This window comes from Micromys minutus, assembly GCF_963924665.1.
Source record: "Micromys minutus genome assembly, chromosome: 23".
NCBI classification, from domain to species: domain Eukaryota; kingdom Metazoa; phylum Chordata; class Mammalia; order Rodentia; family Muridae; genus Micromys; species Micromys minutus.
The window spans coordinates 10,006,027-10,031,023 of record NC_137958.1 but is presented as its reverse complement, the minus strand read 5'-3'; the positions used below and the strand labels follow the sequence as shown (position 1 = coordinate 10,031,023).

General features: G+C 35.9%; 1 protein-coding gene across 1 annotated transcript in view; it reads right to left on the bottom strand.

The window, feature by feature from the left end:
- Positions 1–24,997, bottom strand: part of KMT2C (lysine methyltransferase 2C) — a gene marked incomplete at its 5' end in the record, with an annotated part of 192,527 nt that overhangs the window by 108,734 nt on the left and 58,796 nt on the right. The window contains 5 exons of the mRNA XM_080936200.1: positions 246–417; positions 5,943–6,105; positions 16,278–16,387; positions 17,287–17,435; positions 20,403–20,600. Coding sequence (XP_080792326.1) covers positions 246–417; positions 5,943–6,105; positions 16,278–16,387; positions 17,287–17,435; positions 20,403–20,600 — 792 coding nt within the window. The remainder of the gene's footprint in view (positions 1–245; positions 418–5,942; positions 6,106–16,277; positions 16,388–17,286; positions 17,436–20,402; positions 20,601–24,997) is intronic.

Here is a 24,997-nt window from a genome sequence, read left to right as displayed (position 1 = left end):
TCCCAATAAAAGTTATTTTTCTATTCTTTATTTTAAAATATAATTTTTAACAAATTATAAGCACTGTGAGTTTTGTTTAGATATGCGTGAAAATAATAGAAGTTAGTAAATGTCTAGTAGACATGTATGGTGAGATTAGTGTGACTATAGCTTACAATATAAACAACCTTTATCATAGTTCATAAGCTTTTAATACTTAACAGGAGGTCTCACTACAAACCCTTGAGTTGAAATGAGAAACTTACTTGCAGTTCTGGCATACTTTGCACTCAGGACACTGCCAACCAGCACGCTTTAATGGAGTAACAACTATATCCAGGCACATCCCGTGGTAGTGCTGACCACAAGTGGTACAGAAGAACTGATCTAATAGATCTCCCGGGCTGTCACACACTGCACAGTTTGCATCTTCCTTTGCTGTAATTAACAGCAAAACAATGAAATTGTTGTATTATAACTTAATATTTTTCTAACTTAACAGTTTAAAGTTATTTTAAAGGAATTTACTTGGAATCTCTCAGACATTTGAAGTTACCCATATTTTGCAGAATTAGAATGAGGTTTCACTTAAAACACTTAGTATATTATAATTTATGTCTAACCATATGAAATTAATCATGTTATGCTGCAAGTATCTTTGCCTATATCTACTTGAGACTGTAAGAAATTATTTAACTGTATACTTTTAATACAAATAGCAATTTAGTTGATGCTCAGTACATGCACTAGAAATAAACAAGGAATGTAGGGAGGGAGGATCACCACAGACACTGGTATTATTAAAATTAAGTATTTTATTCATATTAAATTCTTAAAAACTTAAAACCAAGTAATACAAAAGAATGTTAATATCAATTAGATTAATGTGTTTCTTAATTGAAAACAGACTACTCCATCCAACTTAGGGGTTTTTATAAAACTATAAAATATCTTATGTGGAACATTAATAATAGAAGGTGTGTGTGTGTATGTGTGTGTACATAGATACAACAATTTAGAAACTAATTGTATGCTCAACTACACTGATTTCCAGTTACAAGAACATTAAAATCAATATATTTATAGGCCTGAAATGGATTAAGGGAAGAGTTTGTTTACTATATAAAACAAAATGTAAGAATTGTGCTTTTGTCCTATATACAACTAAACCTATGCACATTATTTAAAGAGACATGAAGTATTCTAAATGCATGCCAATGCTAATAATGTAGATCCTCCATTATAACAAGTATAACAAAGCAATTTTTCCTCTTTTCTCCAAAGTTGGACTAGTCCAACCTAAGCCACTCAGCTAAATGGTGATCTATTCCCATTACATACACTAGAAGTCAAGAGCATGTGCCTGCTAAAGGCTATTATAAATAGATTTTATAAGTAGCACTAGTTTTTGTAATACAGACTTAATGTTCTTTTTAAAATGTGAGGACAATTCCTAGACGGAGAAAATACAAAGCAAGTCCTGGGGTCTGAACAGCAGACTGCACTGATAGAAAAACTCACTACACAACTGCCTCATACAAGAAGCCACCTTAGAAAGGTTAACAATAACCACATGGAATCCAATAGTTACCGTTTCAGACTGAACCTTATTAACATTTAGCAAAATGTACAAAGCTCATCACTTCCGTTTAGACTTCTCCTTCCATTACAATCCCTGTTTCTCCTTAGTGTCCCTATAGCACTTGGTAGAGCCTGCATCTCCTTTGTACTGAAAACCCTATAGCCCATTTTCAATATTTCTGTTGTACTTGCATAAACTCCTCTGATGCTCGTTAAATGCTGATGCTCAAAAATCTGTATTACCATTCCTATACTTTCATAAACCTAACCATTTATTATCAAATCTTAAGCAGCTCAACACCAAATGTTCTAAAAATACTAAAATTCAACACTTCTAAAATAAACTATATGCATTTTTTTCAAAAGAATGAAAAAAAGGACACTTCACCCACCCAAATTCTTTCTATCAAGTTATTTATATATTTTTCTGCAGGTTTTACAGTTTAGCCCATAATAGTTTCTTAGTATTATAATAATAGTGTCTAAGTAAAATCATCTCTACTTATGATTCTATTCTCTCTAAAACATCACCTGGATATGCAAAGCACAATTTCAAAATCCTAAATTAATCATCATGTTCTGGTTAAATTAAAAACCAATCAACTGGGCAAGCAGGATGGCTTAACTGGCAAAGGTGCTTGCTGCTCAGACTGGCTCATCTAAGTAAACTCAATTCCTGAAACCCAGACAGTGAAAAGAGAAAACGAACCGCAACACAGACACAGACACACAGACACACACCTACATGAATACCACATATATTCATGCACATAAAATAAACGATTAACTTTTCAAAAGAGCCAATCAACGGAGCTAATAATAATGGCACATGATTGTAATCTCAGCTCTAAGAGGTAGAAGGAAAAAGGAGCAAGATTCCAAGATTGGCCTCAGCTGCACAGCTAAGGCAGAGTCAGTTTGAACTACATAACACTTCCTTATAAACTGTAACAGAAGCATCACAATTTATACACACACACACACAGACACACAGACACACAGACACACAGACACACACACACACACACACACACACACACCTCAATTCCTCTTTTCAAATCACTTTTAAGTGATTATTTGTCAGGCACTTAAAATAAATAATTACTTTAAAAAGACAAGCGTGGTAATAATTTTATTTTTAATAAAGGATGAAGTATTTTTCTTAACATTGAGGAAGAATGCTAGCATGCACTTGTAAAAGTTTTTTTTTTTAATATTTGCCACTATATTTTTTTAATTGGGAAGCAATTGGCAATCAGATAGTCATTTTAACTTGATATTAGTTCTTCAGAAATACTGATTAAAATCTGTAAATCTGCCCAGCATTGGCTGCTCTACCGCTCTATCTTGCCACAGTAGATACTGATTGGTTTAGTTCAAATTGAGATGTACACTAAGTGTAAAATGCATATGGAATTCCAAAATCACAGTAGGAAAACAAATCAAATATTGATTACATGTTGAAATACTGGTGTTTTAAATAAGGTAAATAAAAAATACATGCTATTAAACATGCTAAAGTTTTGCTTGCATTACGTTTCTATTACCAACAGAATACTATACACTCAAACTTACTCTATAACAACCCCTAGATATCACTGTTAAAGAGATTGCTGTTTATTTTACACTATATCTCAGTAACCCCTTCATGATCATCTTTTACAACATTAACAAAAAGCATTATGAAAAGAAATGCACAGCCATTCTTGGCTTTTACACATGTATCATGGATAAAATCCTACATTCTTGGAGATCTCTGACCTTTCTTTTCAGTATACTGGGTAAAATCATTACCCAGTATTGATACTTTTTCTTCAAGGGATTACTTGATAGGCAAACCACAGGGCAGTATCCTGCCAGTCAAGAAGGATATGATATCACTATCTGCAGCTTGGGATTGGGGTAAAGATGGGCAACAGACATGACAGAAAAACAGACTGCCAGTCTACCCAACCTATAAGTTCTTGATTCAGTGAGAGGCTGTCTCAAATAACAAGGTAAAGAGATCAATAGTGGGAGACAACCACACCAATATCTGGCCTCCACTATGCAAATGTGCCCACATCCTAAGCCCACGGGATGCATGTAGCAGGCGACTGTTGTATATTTACAGTGCAGTGCAGTGTTTAAGATTTCAAGGGAGTAGAATTCACTTTACTGGGCCCTGGTGTTATACCTGAGGCTTAAAGAGAAGGAAAGAAAAGAATAGTCTTGCACAGTATGTTTTTACTACCAGGCTGCTACTTGTATACAATTTTTTACTATATTCTCTATAACATATAGTGCCCACTTATCTTTTACTCTCAGTGAAATTCTAAAATAATAGTATGAACCAGATTAGGTATTCACATTTTATTTCCTTGTATTTATTGTTGGAATGGTCACCAAGTGTGAATTTTGGGAAAGGGGGAGTTTCACCCTCACTACACATACTGCAGCAATCTATCCTTCCCTTGGCAAATTTCCATACTAAGCCTTGGCTTTGTTCTGTGGTTTTTTATGTATTTTATGAATCTCCTTATGTCTACTTTGGAAGACATCAGAGAACCAATGATCTCAGTATTCCTTTTAACTTGATGTGCCAGGATGATCTCTCATCATCACAATATTAATGACAAGTTATATCATCTGTTCTTATAGTTCATACTTTACATGCTGACTGAACTCCAGTAACCACTAACAGTATACAGGCAGAACATGATCATTAGAAGAAACAATGACAATTAATTACTTAAATTTCTAATTAATAATTAATAACAAATAATCCTCATGGCAACTGCTGTGTATGTAAGTTCTTTCTCTTCCAGATATAATAGGCATAACTTAAAACATTGTTAAAATTAAGTCAGTTATTAGTTTAAATATAATTTGAAATTACAGTTTGCTTTAGCTATAAGTTAAGTCTATATAGTGAATAAAAGCATGATTATATTGTAGACAAAACCTCTGACTATAGATAAAATTAGGTACAAAACAATGATTAAAAGGTTAGTCAAAGATTATGTTAATCTAGCTATTTGGAATTACTTTAAGTTAATCCGGAAGTAGCTATATTTGTATTTTTTTAAACCTGAAAAGGATAGAAAGAACATGCCTTAAAAACATGCATAGAGGTGGGTATGGATTAAAAGATTAATACATTGGTAAAACATAAGATAAAAGCTAAGAGGTAACATAAAAGACTGAAATTAATATTCTAGGAGAAAATAAAAATGTTCCTAAAGTGTCATAATCTTTAGCTGAAAAATGACTAAACAGGTAAAAACACTTGCTGTGCAAACCCTGGTAACAAAATTCAATCCTGGGACCTATCTAAAGATAAAATTAAAAAACCTGACTCCACAAAGTAGTCCTCTGACTCTCACACATCTTATGCACACACGCACATAAACACAACATAAATCTAATTTTTAAAAGAAAAATATGTATCAGTTGCATCCATTAAAAAAAAAAAACAGATCTTTGGTTAGTGATAAAGTAAAAAGAAATTATAATGTTCTGTGCTCATTAAAATTCAAACATAAACATTTTATTATAATTATAATAACACTAGTGGGAAAAAAATTAAAAATTTTTAAATGCACTGCAGATTAGAGCTAAGCAAGGTGGATGGGTTGTGAAGCAGCACTAGAGATGTCTGTCCCACAACCAGGTCTGCATTAGAGTTCATGAACAAGATGTCAGCAAGTGTGTGATGCTCCTAGAGACCATATCTCCTAGAGATCATATTCTGACCAACACTGAAATCAGCTTTTCATTCTCCACCAACAGTATTTGTCTGTAAAAGACACTGAACATTATTCAACCTTTAAGTAAACTGTTCTCTCAGTATGTCTTCTAAAATGGTTCAAAACTTTTTTTAAACATAAGAATTTAAAATATGCAAATAACTTTTTTGAAATTAATACCAATAAAAATTACTGGTTATAGCTTTTCACTCAAAAAGATCCAACAAGCCAGGTAAGGTGGTACATGTCTGTTAGAGCAGCACTTGGAAGGCAGAGGCAAGCAGATCACCTCTAAGGTGTAGGATGGCCAGAGAGAGACTGGGAGGGGAGGAGAGAGGATACCCTACAGTAAAAATTTCTCAAGCCACTGGGATTGTAGAATACATTCTGGATATCAAATTCTTTTTTTTTCTTTTTGTTTTTTTTATTTTTTCCTTTCCAGCATCTGTGTAGCCCTGGCTGTCCTGGACCTCACTCTGTAGACTAACTAGACTGGCTTAAAACCTGGAGATCCACCTGCCTCTGCTTCTCAAATGCTGGGATTGAGAATTTAGTATTATTAACTTTTAATACACGTAAAGTAATTCTCCAAATTCACATGTGATGTCTTAAGTAAGTACCTAAATAACTTTACAACTGCATGAGTAAACTTACATCTTTCAGGAGCTTGGTCGATGTGTTCTGGACACAGAAGGAAGAAGTGACTGAAATCCTGAAAGGTGCCGGCCCCTGCAGCACATGGGTAATGGTACATCTGGGTACACTTCTCTTCACAGCATTTGATAGTGGCTCCAAGGTGTTTGCAAAATGCACATCGCTGCAATGAGAAAAAGAAATGACTTTCCAAAACCTTGAGGAGGGGTAAAAAGGCATGAAAAAATATCTGTACCTTACTATTAAAACAATGTGTAAAAATGATACAGAAAAACCAAATAAAATGCTCCCACAACAAATTCAGGAACACATCAAAAATCATCATCCACTATGATAAAGTAGGCTTCATCCCAGGGATGCTGGGATGGTTCAATATAAGAAAATCAATAAAAGTCTTGGGAGAGATCAGAGATACAGGTGCATACCTAAAGACAATAAAGGCAATATACAGCAAACCAATAGCCAATATCAAATAAAAATTAAAAAAACTTAAAGTAATTCCACTAAAATCAGGTACAAGGTTTCCCGTACTTTTTCTACCTACTCAACAAAGTTCTTAAGGTTCTTGCTACAGCAATAAGACAATTAAAGAAGATCAAAAATACACAAATTGGAAAGGAAAAATTCAATATATCACTATATTTGAGATATGATATGATAGTATACATAAGTAACTCCCAAAAATTCTACCAGAGAACTCCTACAGCTGACAAACACATTTCAGCAAGGTCGCTGGATATAAAATTAAGTCAAAGAAATCAGTAGCCCTCATTTATATAAACAATAAACAGGATGTGAAAGAAATTAGGAACACCTTCTCTCTCTCTCTCATACATACATACATACATACATACATACATATGTGTGTGTATGTATGTATGTATGTATGTATGTATGTATGTATGTATGTATGTATGTATATGAATGAATGAATGCACCACAAATAATATAAAACATCTTGGTGTAACTAACCAAGCAAATACAAGACCTGTATCATGAGAACTTCAAAAGTCTATGAAGAAAGAAACTGAGGAACAGATCGGAAGGTGGAAAATTGGGGGGTGGGGGAGAGCTTTCAACATATGGTGCTGGTCTAACTGGGTATCTGTATATAAAAGAATTTAAATAGACACATACCTATCACTCTGCACAAAACTCAAGTCTATGTGGATCAAAGACCTCAACATAAAATGGTACACATTAAAAACAGCCTTGAACACATGGCACAGGATACAAATTTCTCAACAGACCACCAACAGCTCCAGCACTAAGATCAACAATTAATAAATTGCACCTCGGGGAAACTGCAAAGAGTCCATTAGGGTAGGAACACTGCCAATACATAAAACAGCAACTACAGAATGGGGAAAGATTATCAACAATCCTACATCTGACAAAGAACTAATATTCAAAATATATAAAGAACTCAAGAAAGTAGACTCCAACAAAGCAAATAACTCAATTTAAAAAATGGATACAGAGCTAAACAGAGAATTCTTAACAGAGGAATCTCAAGTAGCCAAGAAGCACTCATAAAGAAATGCTCAATGTCATCAGGGAAATGCAAATCGAAACAACCCTGAAATTCCATCACTCATCAGAATGGCTAAGATTAAAAACTCAAGTGACAACATACGTTGGTGAGGATGTGGAGCAAGGGGAACACTTCTCCACTGCAGGTAGGAGTGTAAGCTTATACAACCAGTTTGAAAATCTATTTGGCAGTTTCTGAGAAAACTGGAAATAGTTCCACCTCAAGGCCAAGCCACACAACTGACAAAAATGTATTGGAATACATTTATGCAAAAATGTTTAAAATTTTTTCCTTTTAACTTTGTTTTGTAAAATAAAGTTTTTTTTAAAAAAAGAAATATCAAGTATTACAAATGTTTCCATACTGCTATGAATATGAGCATAGTACATAAGGTTCACGTGTGTGGGCATGTGTGTATGTACAAACAAAGAGTGAGGGCTGTGGTGAATCTGGGTATTATCCCTACCACCTTATTTCATTAGTTTAAGACTCTCTGAACAAGGAGCTCACTACAGTGTAGGAACCAGCTTGCCCCCAGAAAAACTGTGACTGCAGGAAAGTATTATGCCTCCTGGTTTTATGTGAATTCTAGAGAGCTAAATTCTGGACCCCCTTGCATCACAAGTAATCTATCCATTGAGCCAGCTCCCTAGCCCCTTACATTATTTTTATCCTTCACCAATCATGTTAGTTACTAGTATACTTCCACAATGTAGTAATAAAGAATGAAAATGATACTGAGTTATATAGATGGGTGATAATAACAATGCCTAGCAGACACACAGACCTTGGTTCACTCCTACAATGGTAGGTTTGGGGACTGAGAGAGTTGATAAACGCCCATATTCCCAGTTACTTAGGAAGGTGAAGCAGAAAGGTCACAGTTTTGAGGTTCAAGTCCAGGCTGGGAGAGAGGAAGAAAGGGTGAAAGGAGAGAAAAACTAAAGACAATGGAAAATTGATTTTTTAATTGAAGGTCAGTAACTGTTCAACAAGAACACTAAGAAGAAAAGGATGGGTCTATTATCATGGAAATAATTCCCATTTAACTGACAAGAGACTTTATGTCATTTCCATTTGTCTTTGCATTTCTATGCAGGCTTAATCTCTGTCATAATTGTTCTCTGAACTTTCTAAAGACTTGATTCAGACTAAACAGCCCAAGTCAAGAAACAACAAAACTTTAAAATAACAAGGATAAGTGGAAATGTTGAGAAGTAAACTTGGGATACAGTTCAAAGGCCTATCAATTGCCTAGCATGTTAAAGACCTAGCCTAATCCCCAGCAAGTGGGAAAGACCAGGTCAAGAACTAAAGTTGTTCTACATATCAAGTTCTACACAAGGAGAGGCTACATAGTGAGACCATGGTAAAAGATGGGTTTATTTATCTAAACTTCATATACAATTCATTATATAAGTCGTTTATAGTTTATCTAAAAATAATATATAACAGCTTTTTAAAAAATGTAATGAACAAAAGATAAGCAACACCTGTGGTAGCCTGGACCTTGGCTGAGCTAAGGCTAGAGACCTGGAGAGGAAGGTGAGAGCTTTGCCTGTTCCCAAGCACCAGGCACCTGTCACTAGCCACAGCCTCCTATAGATTTGTGGCCATTAGTGATTCAAAGGTAAAGCCACAAGCCCCTCCACATGTAACCCTAACATCTCAGACCAAGACAATAGGAAAAGAGAGGCAAGGACAGGTCACATAGGCTCAAGACAGAGGTATCCATTTTAGTGAGGCACCTAAAAGCCTGGAGGACTTAGACAATAAGCTTTCCTTCCCAGACAGTCCTCCTTGCAAAAGTATTTAATCGCAGGCTCATCCTGAGAAGTGAATATGATTTTACACATCTACTTCCCACCATGACAATAAATGTCTTAAAACCATGAACTGTCTCTTTTCATCTGGATCCACCCTGAGGAACCATGGAGAAGGCCTATAGAGCTACCTTCTAGTCTCCTGCAGAAGGCCTGTCTGCGCTCCCAGCAAATGTGCAATCCAAGACCAATCTCAGGCCCAAGCCTGCCTCGCATGGAGTTCCCCACTTCCTCCAGCTAGATGCAGCCCCACAGGCTCCCACTCCATTCTCAGCTCTTCCACTGAGCCTGAGAACGAGAACCTCCTCCCGCCCCAAGCACTTGACCTCCAAACCAGCTCCACTGCAGACCAGTACTTTCCCACCTCTAAAGTGGTGTCCCTGGGCTTCCCTACAGCCTAGCACCAACCCAGCAATGGCCTGGGGATAAGCATAGTCACTTCCCACATCCCCAGATAGCAGTGCCCTGGGACACAGTAGAAACAGTACCCATAACCGTACAAACACTTTCTCCAATGACATCTTAAAAACAGTGAAGAAAACCTGAAATGGTGCCAGGAAACAGCAACATTCATATTCATGCATTGGCAGAATTTTTACTATTAAAATGGCTATATAACCAAATGTGACCTATATATTAAATCCAATTCCATCAAAATTCCAATGACATTCTTCAGAGAACTGGAATAAACAGTGCTATAATTCAAGGAATGAATATCTCATGCTCAGATAGAAACTAATAAAAGTCAACACTATCTGACTGAACAGGCCTATAAGAACTATCTAAATGAGTCACAGAAACACAAAGACAATCCTGGTAGTACACCTTCAATCCCAGCACTTGAAGAGGCAGAGAAAGGCAGATCTCTGTGAGGCCAGCCTGGACTAGAGTGAGCTCTAAAACATACTGTTAAGGCTATACAATAAAACACTGTCTGGACAAAACAATATTTTTTTAAAAAGGGGAGGGTAGTTGACACTATATAAAACTCAGTAGAAATGATACACATGAAAGAAGAGTTAACTATTTCCACAAATGAAAAACTATCAAAGGTTGAAAGAAAAATAAGCAATACAAGAAACAGAGCACATACCCCCTTCATGTTAAAAGTTTGAGAGAGATCAGGAATTCAAGGCCCATCCCTAAACATAATAAAACAATAATAAAAGCAATATAAAGCAAACCAACAGTAAATGGAGAGATACATAAAGCAATCCCTCTAGAACTAGGGACAAGATAAAGATGCCCATTCTCTCCCTATCAAATATAGTAATCGAAATTCTAGCCAGAGCAATTAGACAACAAAAAGATCAAGAGGATACAAACTTGTAAAGATCAAAGGGATACTAATTGCAGATGATATGATAGTATATTTAAGTGACCCCAAAATTTCTACCAGAGAATGCCTACAGCTGATTAGCAACTTCAGCAAAGTGGATGGATATAAAATTAACTTGAATAAAAGGAAAGTAATTAGAGAAACACCCTTCACAACAGTCACAAATAATATAAAGTATCTTGGGGTATCTCTAACCAAACAAGTTTGACAAGAACTTCAGGTTTCTCAAGAGAGAAATCGAAGAAGACCTCAGAAAATGGAGAAATCTCCCGTGCTCTTGGATTGGTAGAATTAACACAGTAAAAATGGCCATCCTACCAAAGCAATCTATAGATTCAACACAATCACCATCAAAATCCCAACAAAATTTTTCAAAGATATGGAAAAACCAACTCTCAAATTCATATGGGGAAAAAATAGCAAAAACAATTCTTAACAATAAAAGAACTTCTTAGGGGAATCACCATCCCTGACCCAAGCTACACTACAGAGCAACAGTGATAAAACTACATGGTACTGGTACAGAGACAGACAGGTTGATAAATGAAATAGGACTGAAGACCAAGAAATAAAACCACATACTTACAAACACTTGATCTTTGACAAAGAAGCCAAAAATATACAATGGAAAAAAGAAAGCATCTTCAATAAATGGTGCTGGTCTAACTGGCAGTCTGTATGTAGAAAAATGAAAACAGATACATATTTGTCACCTTGCACAAAGCTCAAGTCCAAGTGGATCAAGGACCTCAACACAAAACCAGATACACTGAATCTAATAGAAAAGAGAAAGTGGGAAAGAGCCTCAAACTCATTGACACAAGGGGGTGGGGGTAGAGGATGGATGTGGGGAGGTTTCCTAAACAGAACTCCAATGGCTCAGGCTCTAAGATCAAAAATTGATAAATGGGACCTCATGAAACTGGAAAGCTTCTCTAAGACAAAAGACATAGTCAACAGGACAAATTGGCAACCTACAGATGGTGGGGGGGATCTAACCCCACATCCAGGGCTAATATCCAAACTATTTAAAGAACTCAAGAAGCTAACCACCAAAAAAACAATTTTAAAAAATGGGCTATAGAATTAAACAGAAAATCCACAACACAGGAATCTTGAATGGCTAAGAAGTTCCTATAAAAATGTTCAAAGTGACTAGGGAAATGTAAATTAAAACCACCCCTGAGACTCCACCTCACACAAAGCAGAATAGCTGAGATCAAAAATTCAGGTGACAGTACATGTTGCTGAGGGTGTGGAGAAAGAGGAACACTCTTCCATTGCTGCTGGGATTGCAAACTAGTACAACCACTCTGAAAATCAATCTGGAGGTTCCTCAAAAAATTGGAAATAGATCTACCTGAAGACTCTGCTATACCACTCTTGGGCATATACCCAAAAGTTGCCCCACAATGCCATAGGGTTCCACTATGTTCACAGGCCTTATTTGTAATAGCCAGAAGCTAGAAAAGAACCTGATGTTCCACAAAGGAAGAGTGGATACAGAAAATATCATTCATTTACACAAGAGAATATTAATCAGCAATTAAAAATGAGAACAACATAAATTTTGCAGGCAAAGTCTGGAACTAGAAAATATCATCCTGAGTAAGGTAACTTAGACCCAAAAGTACATGCATGATATATATTCATTTGGATATTAGCCAAAAAAGTACAGAATACCCAGGACACAATCCATAGCATTCAAGAAGGCTAACAAGCAGAGGGGCTGATGTAAGGATGCCTCATTCCCAAATGGGAGGGAGAAGAAAGCAATCACAGGAAGAGGATGGGGGAGAGGGGGGAGAGGAAGGGAAGGATCTGGGTGGGAAAGGGTACAGGAAAGGGAAAAGAGGAACATGATCCTCTTTTTACTGAAGGGAGAAAACAGGACTGAAGCCCTGAGGGCCAACAAGCAATCTTAGGAGGTTGGAGGTGAGGGAACACTCTAGAATGTACCAGCGATCTGGAAGGTGAGAGACACTTAGGACTCAAAGGGAGGGACCTTAGATGAAATGCTCTACAGTGGGGAGAGGAAACTTGTAGAGTTCACATCCAGTAGAAAGACAGGTCATCAAATGGAGGGATGGGGGTGTCGTCATAGTCAAAAACTCTGACCCAGAATTATTCCTGTATGAAAGAAATGCAGGAACCAAAATGAAGAAGAGCCCTGGGGAAAGGAGGTCCAATGACAGCCCAAATTGGGATCCAGCTCAAGGGGAGGCCCCAAGGCCTGACACTATTTCTGATGCTATGGTGTGTTTACAGACAGGAGTCTAGAATGATCACCCTCTAAGAAGCCCAACAAGCAGCTGAAAGAGTCAGATGCAAATACCCAACCAATGGACCCATGTGGTTGAATTAGGAAAGGCTGGAAAAAGCTGAGGAGGAGGGCATTCCCATAACAATACCAGCAGTCTCAACTAACCTGGACTCCTGAGATCTCTCAGACACTGAGCTACCAACCAGGCAGCTGATGCGGCCCCAACACATATACAACAGAGGACTGCTTGATCTACCCTCAGTGAGAGAAGATGCACCTAACCCTCAAGAGACTTGAGACCACCCCCAGGGAGTGGGGAGGTTTGGTGAGGGGAATCATCCTCTTGGTAGTAGGGGGAGGAGGTATAGGATGAGGAACAGTTAGAGGATAAAGACTGAGCTATAAAAAAATGGATTAAATAATAATAAAAGAGAAAAAGGACACAGCACAAAAACCAAAAGCACAGAAAGAATTCCACACTTACTAATATTCAATGGAAATATATTAAACTACCAAATGAAATGATTGATTGATTAAATGAATGAATGAGCAGGACTCTGATGGAATTGTACCACACAAGGAACTTATTTTACTGGTAAAGAATCACATAAGTGTTAGACAAAGATAAACCTCATGAGCAAAGAGAAACCTGATGGAGTAAGTACACTTACCTCATCACTTCAGATAAAGATTTTATATCAGAAAGTATAAGGAGAAGCAGAGTTTAGGGAATCTCTCCTGGATGAAGTGCTGGCTGTACATGCATGAGGACCCACATCAAAGCTGAGCAAGCTTAGAAAAGGTCCAAGAGCAGCCTGATGAGCTGGGTCAGCAGCACCTGTGCACTCTGGCTCCAGTGAGTGGTGAATACCTGATGTCAACCTCTGACCTACACACGTACATATACATACACGACCACACATAAATATACTCATATCACATATACATGTAAAATTTTTAAAGAGGCTAAGAAGGCCAGTATATACCAGAGAACTGAACATGTATATTCTACAATCAATTACATGCCAGGGCACAAGTCAAATCTCAATAATTTTCTAAAAAAACTACAATTTCATCATGTATCTTTCTTAAGCAACAATAGGAAAAACATGGAAAACATCCAAGTACATGGAAATATATGCTAAAAATAAGTAATGGAAGACACTAAAAGGAAATTAAATTATTGAAACAAATGAAAATTAAAATAAAACTCATGTGAAACAGAAAATGTAGTACTGAAAGGGAGGTTTGCAGTAATGAGTCTATATACCACCAAATCAGAACTGCTTTAAGGAGATGGAGAAAAAGGACTTGTTTATGCAGAAAACCCAAATTCAGTTCCCAGCAACCATGTTAGGAGGCGTACAACCTGCTATAGAACTCTAGCTCCAAAGTATCCAATGTACTTTTCTGGCCTCTATAAAAGTACCTGCACACCCATGCAGAAACAACAGACAGACAAGACAGGCAGACATCTGGATGGAGGACAAGAGAGAGATCTCAAATAAAAATTTGATAATGTACCTCAATGAGACAGAGAAACAAGAAAAAAAAACAACAAAAATCAACTGAAAAGTAAAAAGAAATTCTAACAAAAACCAGATAAGCAAAAACATACTGAAGAACAAAGAAACAGTGGTTACATTTAAAGATAAATACAGCTGAAAGCCAATAAAGGTAATGAGTGTTGCCAGAGAAGATACCAGGGGCAGTATATCAACTTTTAGTCACAGCGTTCAGGAGGCAGAGGCAGAGGTAGGCAGACATGACTTAGGGCTTTGCTTCTTGTTTGGTTGTTCTGGAAATCACTCTGTACACCATGTTGGACTCAAACTTATAGATCGACCAGCCTTGGCCTCCCAAGTGCTAGAATAAAGGCATGGTCCACCACCACCCATCTTTGTTTTTTGGTGTTTTGTTTGTTTTGTTTTAAGGACAAGACAATCAAAAATTGAAAAACTGCAACTGTAATTAGCAATATGTTAAAACAGAAATTCAAAGTGTTTTAAATTGGTAATTACTCATATGAATTAAGCCATACAATAACTTGAGTCTATACTTCTTATAGTTAAAATTTTCTAGCTTTCATGTTCTTTTCAAAGAGCTATGTCACTTCTCCATTTATTTGTCCAAAAATTAAAGAAATTATGGGTAGGGGAGCTGCCTTCACAATGAGAGGTAGCTGTTGCCCTTATACTTGTGAGCATTTTTAAAGGTACACACACACACACACACACACACACACACACACACACACCAAAGAAGAAGGAGGAAAGAGGGAGGAGGAGGGAGGAGGAGGAAAAAGAGAAAGAAAGAAGGAAGGAAGGAAGGAAGGAAGGAAGGAAGGAAGGAAGGAAGGAAGGAAGGAAGGAAAGAAAGAAAGAAAGAAAGAAAGAAAGAAAGAAAGAAAAGAAAGAAACAAAAGAAAAGAAAGAAACAAAACAAAACAAAGAAAAGAAAAAAGGAAGAAAAGAAAAAATTAAGGAAAAAGAAAAAAGGAAAGCTTTGAAAAAAAACAACAGACTGCATGTTACTGTGAGATATTGCTTAAAAAGTTAAATAAACTGACAAACTGAATGAACAAAAAAAATATTTTCATCAACAAAAGTACTGAACATACTCCTTCCATATTACAAAAGTCTTTATTAGTTTGTTCTTTTAAAGTCACTACTTGTACCAGGCAATGGTGGCACAGGCCTTTAATCCCAGGACTCTGGAGACAGAGGGGAGTGTATCTCTGAGTTCAAGGCCAGCATGGTCTACAGAGCGAGTTCCTGGACAGCCAGGGCTACACAGAGGAACCCAGTCTCATAAAACAGTAAGTAAATGAATGTCACTTCATAAAGCTGGGCACAGAAGCAAACACCTTTAATCCCAACACTTAGGAAACAGAAACAGGAGGGCCTCTGAGAGTTCAAGAAGATCCTGGTCCAGTCCTGGTTCCAGCCAGGGCTTCCAAGATAGATAGGCAGATAACCACATGAACATAAATGTAATTAGTATTCCCATTTCTAAAATTGATCTGTTTTTTAAATGTGAAGTAAATTTTAAGTTAACTGAAAAATAAACTTATACAACCTGCATTCTTGGTAGAATTAGCAATTTTGTGTTTAGTTTTCTATTATAGTACACATTTAATAAATAATTCTCCCAAGTGAAATTTTACATTGGATGTTAGAAGAATACAGGGCAGTGCTACGGTTATTCAAAGTCTGGATTCTATAAACAGCACCACAGATAGTGAAAAGGTAAAGGCACAGGATCAAGATTATTCTCTACTGCATATTAACTTCTCAAAAACAATGCAAAACCAGAACAAGCAAAAAAAGGAAAGAAAAGAAAACAAGGAGTTTAAATATTTGTTTCTTCTACTCACTTCTGTGCTCCCTGAGACAACAGCTTTGTCCACGTTCACTAATAATGGTTCTTCCATTTGGCATATTCCCAGTGACCACTCTACACATCGATGATGAGCCCAGCAAGTGCCTAAAGTAAGAAAATGATCAATTTAATAAGCAGTAAAGGTCTTCGTACAAGTTAGTTGGAGTGGTACATGATTCTGATCTCAGTCCTCAGGATGGAGTAGGAGGATCCATTCAAAGTCCATCAGCACTATGTAGATATGAGTTCAAGGCTAATGAGGACTACAGACTAAGAATTATCTCAAAAACCAAACAAAGATGTGTAAAAATACAATGTATCCTCATACCAGTCCCTTAAAGTAGCCTTTCTCCAACTGTGACTTGGGGGGGTAAGAATACCTATTTGGGAACCTTTCAGGAATGCAAAAATCACAGAGCCTAATTAAGACCCACTAAATCAGTATGCCTTGTATTGCAGCCCAGTAATATTTGTTTTAACAAGCCTTCCGGTGATTCTGACATACACAGAAGTTTGGAAATTATTGAATAAGTAATTACTTCTTCCACAGGCAAAATTCCTTTCGTTGTTTTATTTAAACACTATTCTATTTAGTGTCTTTATATAAAATGAAAAAAAAAAAACTATTTAAAACAAAGTTGATGTCAAGGGGGCATGGAAAATTAACAGCATCTAATTCTTATTCTTCTCAATTCCATGCAAGAAGAACCATCTGATTGAATTCTCCATTGCACAATACTTGGCCTACCATCAACCATCAGTTCAACTGCAACAACTGACTCAAATTCCCAACAGCACCACCTTCTGTGAATCACCATAGTGTTGCAGTAACTAAACCACTCCCACTGGTAAAAGGCCTGGCCTAAAATGCTCTCTACATTTCCACAAAGCTCTTTAAAGTTTCAAATACCTATGACAATACAATGCCAAGCCAAGGAAAAATAAACACCAAATATAAATGCTTCCAGAATCAAATAGGAGCTGTTACAAAGGAGAGATCCTACCTGTGGAATCAAATAAGGCTTGGACATCAATGGCATCTGGAAGGCCAACCAGGCTGAGCTCATCCCATAACTTGCCAGCCTGATCCTCACAAGTTGTCTGGGTGCTTACACTTACACAAGCAACAGCACTCTGATGGGGAGAGCGTTCTCTAAAAACAAAATGGAGAAAGATAAACGCTGTGAAAGAATAGAAGAATTACTTCACTTTATAGCACTGAGTACAACCTATGTCAAAATGAGCTTTTTAATTACAGCCACAGATTCAAGAATTCATCTGTTATTATTCTTCACAAAATTAAAGTGGGTTTTACATTATTTTACGTAAGCAACAGTTTAATAAGGCTCTCTCAATCATAGTAAATATGACAATTACAGTTATAAATTCATTTTGCCATAGAAAATGAACTCACTCTATCCAGGAACCATGCTTTTAAAAGCCCAATGAAAATTTTTTTTCTGTTTTAAATATAAAGCATATGAGAATATTTAAACATGCATTGACACAGAGCTGGCAGGTAACTAAATGTGCAAACTGTTTCCCAGAAAAAATGAAAAGCCATTTGAGTCTAAAAAGGGAGGGGAAAAGAGAACATGTGAACTGTAGCTTTCTCATGATCCCCACATGTCACCAGCAGGCCATGCATGATGTGCAGTAATCTCAAGCCTCACAAAGTAAGAGGAGAACAGGCCCTAAAGGCATGTAAAATAAGAAAGATAGCATAAGAGATAAAGTTAAAGCACAAGGTGGAATGAAGTGTTTACCACACCAAAGACTTGAGAGGTCTGGTAAGCAACAACACTTTAGCTATTACTTAAGATCATTTGGTAAATAAAGATATTATTTTATATTCAACATTAAATATAAAAGTAAAATAATTACCATAAGATGTCTCTCTAATAATCTAATGCTTAAACTCATGGACATTTTTATTAACTACTAGATATAAGCCATACACAATACTTCTGTATGCTGGGAATTTATCACAAATCCTGTTAAGAAAAAAATCAGTGTAATAATCAAGACACTAAACCTTTCATACTTGAAATTATTGAAGAAAATAGTATTAACATAGTTCAATAAGTACATTTAATTATCAAATATTTTTAAAATAACTGGTAGTTTCAGCTTAGTACTAGAAATGCACTAGAAGACTTGAAAATACTGTGCTCACTTTAAATTCTCATTTTTATAAATGCCTACAGGAAATTCTTTCCTATCTCCACTTCCACAAGCACACTCTTCATTACTATCATTACTTTATTGAAAGAAAGGTTAAGTAAACTCTACATTATGTTTAGTACATTTTAATCACAAGAGGGAAGTAAAAAACAAACAAAATTAGTGGGATGACTAACAATCACTTCCTATCCAAAGGTCAGTCAAATCCAGCATTCAACTGTGAAATAGGTTTTATGTGTATGACAAAGATGTCTGTATCAACACTAAGGATGACTGCACATCTTTTCGGAAAGAGGTCAAGAGAAGCCAGTTGTTGGGGGCTGGAGAAATGGCTAAGCAGCTAAGAGGATATACTACTCTCATAGAGGACCTGAATTCAGTTCCCAAAACCCTGACAGCACATCACCTCTGCTCTCCAAGCAGATACACCTGGAGACACACACTTTAATTATAGACACATAATTAAAAATAATAACAATTTTAAAAAGAGAAGCCAATTGAAATACTCAAAAAATTTCAAGCTGTAAAAGCAAAGATTAAAAGAACTCCTAAATTAAAAGAAACATGCTAAAAACTACTTTTATCAAATATGCTTGAAGCCAGGAGAGGGGACCCACATATTTATTCCAGCATGTGAAAACAAAGGAGATCAATCTCTGAGTTTGAGGCCAGCCTGGTCTACATAGAGTTTCAGACTATGCTACATAGTAAGACCTTGTAACTAAAAAACAAAACAAAACAAAAAAAAAAAAAGAAAAGAAAATTAATTAGTTACTTGTTTCATTGTAACATACATTTATAAATATTTAAAAGCATTACTAAGCTAGACATAACCATCTCCCCTTACAAGATTGTCAAATATTCTCAGTATGCACTAATAAACTTATCATTATTTAAAAATGAATCCCAGCTACATACAACTTTCATTAAGCTACATTTTTATAAAATTATCCAATCTCATAATTTTTATTTAAAAATTAATGGAAAATCATTTATAAGTAAATGAAGTCCAATTTCATTTTCAGAATAATTATAATTATCATTATCTAAGACAGAACATAAAACATTAAAATATAGCCTGACCTACACCACTGTATTTGCCAACTACTGATTATAAGTTTCCTGGACTTCTGGTCTATCTTATTAACATGTGAGAATTAAGATGAAAGCAAAAATAAGGTTCTTATACATGATCTAGTTTCAAAGTAAAAAAAAAATGATAACTACAAATACAATGCTTCTAGATTTTCTTAAATCATTCCAAGTTTGAATTCTTTATAAAAAAAAAAAAACTGTACTATTTCACTTTCTACTTTGAATCTGCAAACACTGACTGCACAACAAACAGTGCTATATGCTCACTTAAATTTCCATAAAAGGCCAGAGACTCTTGGAAGACTATATCATCACCCTCAAAGTATAGAATTCTACAGCTAAATTATTTTTTAAGTATTTGTTTATTGTGTGTATGCCTGAGTGTGTGTGTGTATATATGTGTATGAGAACTTGTGTAAATCAAAGAGGGCACTGGAATCCCTGGAACTGGAATTGTAAGCCACCTCATGAATACTGGGAATAAAATAAAGGTGCTCTGTAAAGGCAGTAAGTACTCTTAACCACCAAGCAATTGCTCCAGATCTTAAAGTAAGGTTTTTAAGGTGTTTTGTGTGTGTGTGTGTGTGTGTGTGTGTGTGTGTGTGTGTGTGTGTGTCTGTCTGTCTGTCTGTCTGTCTGTCTGTGGCCATGTACATTTGTGTACTCATGTGTGAGGGTGCCCGCAGAAGGAAGTAGGCACCCTGGAATTCCTTACTGGTAGCAATGAACCATTTAACCTGAATACAGAGAACCAAACTCTGGTCCTCTACAAAGCTCAGCATGTTAGAATAAGTTAGAGGTCATTTTTGCCTACCAATGATTTAATTTCAAAACTGCTTACTTTCTCTGTCCTCTTTGTTTTCGTGGAGCATAGTTCTGTATTTTCTCACAGGTCCCACTACTGCTGTCATCGATGTCCTTGTTAGAAGGTTGATCTTTCCAAGGTAAGGTAAGTCCAGGTGTTACTCTGAATTGTTTCAAGTCTCCTTGTCCTAAGGAACTTTTCTCCCCACAATAACAAAAGGCGCAGAGCTGTTCACTGGTGAGGAAGATAGAGAAGGAAAAAAGTAACTTTATGCAATGACCTAGTTTTTAACTACATTTTTTTACTATATTTTCAATGATCCATGTTGTGAGAATGACTAAAACAAATAGCAATTATATATTTGCAAGTCTACTTTTCTATAGTACAGTTTCTTTCCAGATTTATTTTTAATTCACATGTGAAGATCTGTAATGTGGATGCAGGTTCCTGTGGATGTTAGAAAGGGCACTGGATCTCCCAGAGCTGGAGTTACAGGCAACTACAATGCCCCCCACCCCCTGCCCTGAGCTTTAAGTATGTGATACAGAAGTGTTCTAGCATTGAACTACTCCCAAATACTGCATGACTGCTTACAAAAACTCTGTGGATCCAGGTGTGGATTCTCATGTATGAACAGTATCATGAATGTGCCATTAGATACATGTGGAAGCCAGAGGACTACCTAAGGTATTGTTCTTTTGCCTTCTACCTTGTTGGAGAAAGGGTACCTGGCATTATTCCTATTGTGTACACCACCAGGTTAACTGTCAACCAGCTCCAAGGATTGTCCTGTCTCCATCCCCCACAGAGCTGGGATAAGAGGATGCTGTGTGGCTACATCTGGTAACTCAGGTCCTCACACCTGCATGACAAGCACTCTACTCCCTCAGCCACCCCAAAATAAAACAAAAGTATTAAATCTAAGTATCCATCTCAAAAGAAAATCTAAATATTAAATCTGACAACCACATACTTGGGCTCTGTAAAGCCTATGCTAACGATATTTATTTACTACTTTATAAACACCTTTTATGCATGTTATATGTGTCAGTATACAGGAAGAAAAATAAAAGTTTGGTAAGTTTTTGAATTGTTAATGAATTGGGGAACTCAGGAGAAAAGCTAGATTAAATAGAAAGAAAATAATAGAAAAATAAAGACTGTGAGGTTAATTTATATGAGGATGTTATAACAAGTACATGACATTTTTCATCTGTGACGACCGACAAACTATCTCATCAATGGTGAAGACTGATATAAATTTTTTGTGAACTAAGAGCTTCAGTTTAAAAGAAATGTAAAAATATTGATAACTGCAGCAAATATACCACAATACTGCAGAGGACAAGGTAGAATGTAGAAACAAATATTCTGCACTATCTGCTCCTATCTTCAGTAGAAGTAAAGTCTACTGAATTTAAAAAAGAAATTATTACACTTCATAAGAGACTTAGCAGGACTTTTCCTCTATGATATTTTTCTTATAAAATATATGCATGGATGGATGCAACCAAACACACACACACACACACACACACACACACACACACACACACACACACAGTGTGTGATGAAGAGGGTCTAGTGTGTAACCGCTGCTAGCCTGAATTCACTATACAGATTCTGTCTCCTGATCCTAAGATTAAAAGGTGTGTTCTACTGCATCTGGCCACACTTGTACTTTTTAATAGATAAACATGTCCTAAAAAATAGATAACATAAGAGACTGCTAAACCTAATCTATTAGAAATGATCGGTATCATACAAATAGCAATCCTTTAATCAAACTACAAATTAAAATATGTAAAATACAATAATAATTAAATAAAATTTTGAAAAAAAAAGCAGCTAAATTCTAACCAAGAGAGCAGTTATTCACTTACAGAAATTAAAACTTTAAATGTTGATTATTTAAGTTTTCTATAAAAGAGGTCACCTAAATTTAAATGAAGACAATAATAAAAAATTAAAAAAAAAAAAAAGAAAAAAAAAAAAAGACTAGGAGCTGGAAAGATGGTTCAGTAGTTAAGAACATTTCTTGTTCTTGCAGGGAACTTGAGTTTAGTTGCCAACACCCAGATAGTAACTCCCAACCATCCATGGAACGCACATAGTATAAATACATACACACATACATGCACACATGCATGCATGTATACATATGTACATACATAACCACATACTTTAAATGTTTAAAAGAAACATATTGGAATAATACAATAAAAATTAATGAAATAAAAATGTCAAAAAAAATTCAGAAACCAATTACTTAAAAATATCTCTGGAGAGGGTGGAGAGATAGCTCAGTAGTTAAGAACACTGACTGCTCTTTCTGAGGTACTGAGTTCAATTCCCAGCAACTACATGGTGACTCACAACCATCTCATTAAATAACCAGAAGTCTGTTTCACTTAGTGTTCCCATGTACTGTTAGCTAAAATATCTTAGGCAGTAAATGTGTTAAGTAAACAAGAACACTTTTCACAAAAGACATTATATTTAAACTGCATTAAGAACAATCTATTTTGTAATGGAATCTAATCTGTTTCTGAAAAGAGCAACAGTGTACTCATATACAGAAAATAAATGAATCTTTAAAAAAATTTTTTTTAAAAAGCAAAAACAAAAAACCCTCAAGGAAAACAATTTTCTAGAAGAAAGGAAATAACTATATAGACAACAACAACAAAAAATAATGGTTATTCTTACTATTTCTTTTTAATATAATGGCAGAAATCCTAAGCTAACCTAACTTGGCAACAGAAATAAAAAGTATCTTAATAAGAGGAGTAGAAAGATTTATACTTACTGATGACAAAACCTAATTAATGTGCATATTCAAAGCTCTTGAAAGCTCCACCCAAAAGATCTTAGAACTGAATTTGTCAAGTTACAGGACACGAAATCAGTAGTACATCTGTATGCTAATAGTAAGTCATTTAAAAAACCAGAAAATAATCTCAATCACAACAGCCAATAAATAAGTTTATAGGTAAATTTTTAGGTAAATTTAGGTGAGTAATAGATTTATAAAGTTGCAACTACAAACACCAAAAAAAAAAAATCTTGATCATACAAAACTAACTTAAAAGGCAAATACAGTACACATGCCTGTAATCCTAGCACTCGACAAACTGAAGCTAGAGAGAGGGTTACAAGTACAAAGCTGTCATGGTCTAATGAGACCCTAAACCAAAATAACAAAGTGGAGAAAGCAAAGCCAGGATCCTCTTACTTCCAAGCACATCACACAGGGATTACAAAACTATGTCACCAATGGAACAAGGCAGGAATCTAATAAAGCAGCATACTTACTATCAGACTACATTTGCCAGAAACGGCAAGAGTGCACAAGAAAAAGTTTTCAATGATTAGTGTTAGGAAAGCTGGAGAGTCATATATATGCAGAGAAATAAAACCCTTGTCTCATACATGCAAAATTCAAATAAAAATTGATTAAAGACCTGATAATGAGATCTGAAATGGGCTGGAGAGATGGCTCAGGGGTTAAGAGCACTGCCTGCTTTTCCAGAGCTCCTGAGTTCAAATCCCAGCTGCCACATAGTGGCTCACAACCATCTGTAATAAGATCTGATGCCCTCTTCTGGTGTGTCTGAAGACAGCTACGGTATACTCATATACATAAAGAAAATAAATATTAGAAAAAAAAAAAAGAGGTCTGAAATTTGTAACACACATTACTTTTTTAAAAATTCAAGACAGGGCTTCTTTGGGTAGGCCCTTTTGTCCTGGAACTCGTTCTGTAGATCAAGCTGGCCTCAAACTCAGAGATCTACCTGCCTCTGCCTCCTGAATGCCGTGATTAAAGAAAGGCGTGAGGTATCACTGTTTGGCAAAGTGCTATTCTTTTTATTTTGAAAATATTGGGGAAAAGTGAACTAAATATAACAAATACCTGGATACTCTTCACCTAGATTCACAATGCAGTTAAAGAATTCAGAAGTTACTACAAGAAGGAGGAGGTGATTGGGGAGGACACCCTCACAGGATAATAACGCCTGTGACAGATGACACAAAGAACTAAGACAGAATCTGGATAATGTGCATTCTTAAGCAGTGGAAGTTAAACCTGAGAACAGACCATGCTGTGCAGACTGTCTTACAGAATTAAAAAGAAAAAGAAAAAGAACTAAAATGCTAAAATGTCAGTCACTAAATACAACTAAAATGTCACATTTAAAAAGAATAGCCATTAAACTTAGTGAAGACCAGATCTGACTTAGATTTAATGACACTTTTCACAACTAAATTAGACTATGGAAAGGTAATGAGAAAGAAAAAAGGAAGTAAGATATTAAAGTCTCTTAAAAACAATGGATTCAACCATGTCAAGATGACAGGAAATTGTGGGTTAATAGTGTGTGACACAAATCACAGACCAGCACATAAGCAAACAGGTAAATATTGGTGTTTGTTGAAAAGGAGAACAGAGAAAGAAGTGGGACAAAGAGTAGTTTGGTGAAGTAGCTAATACATTTCTATATGGAAATGTTAACTCAGGAGACAGCAGAATTTGGATTTTAGGAATATAGCCTCACTGGAAATATGAATTTGTGGCTCATAAAGACACAAGCAAGGTTCACAGCTGTCAGATTAGATGCACTTCCCTG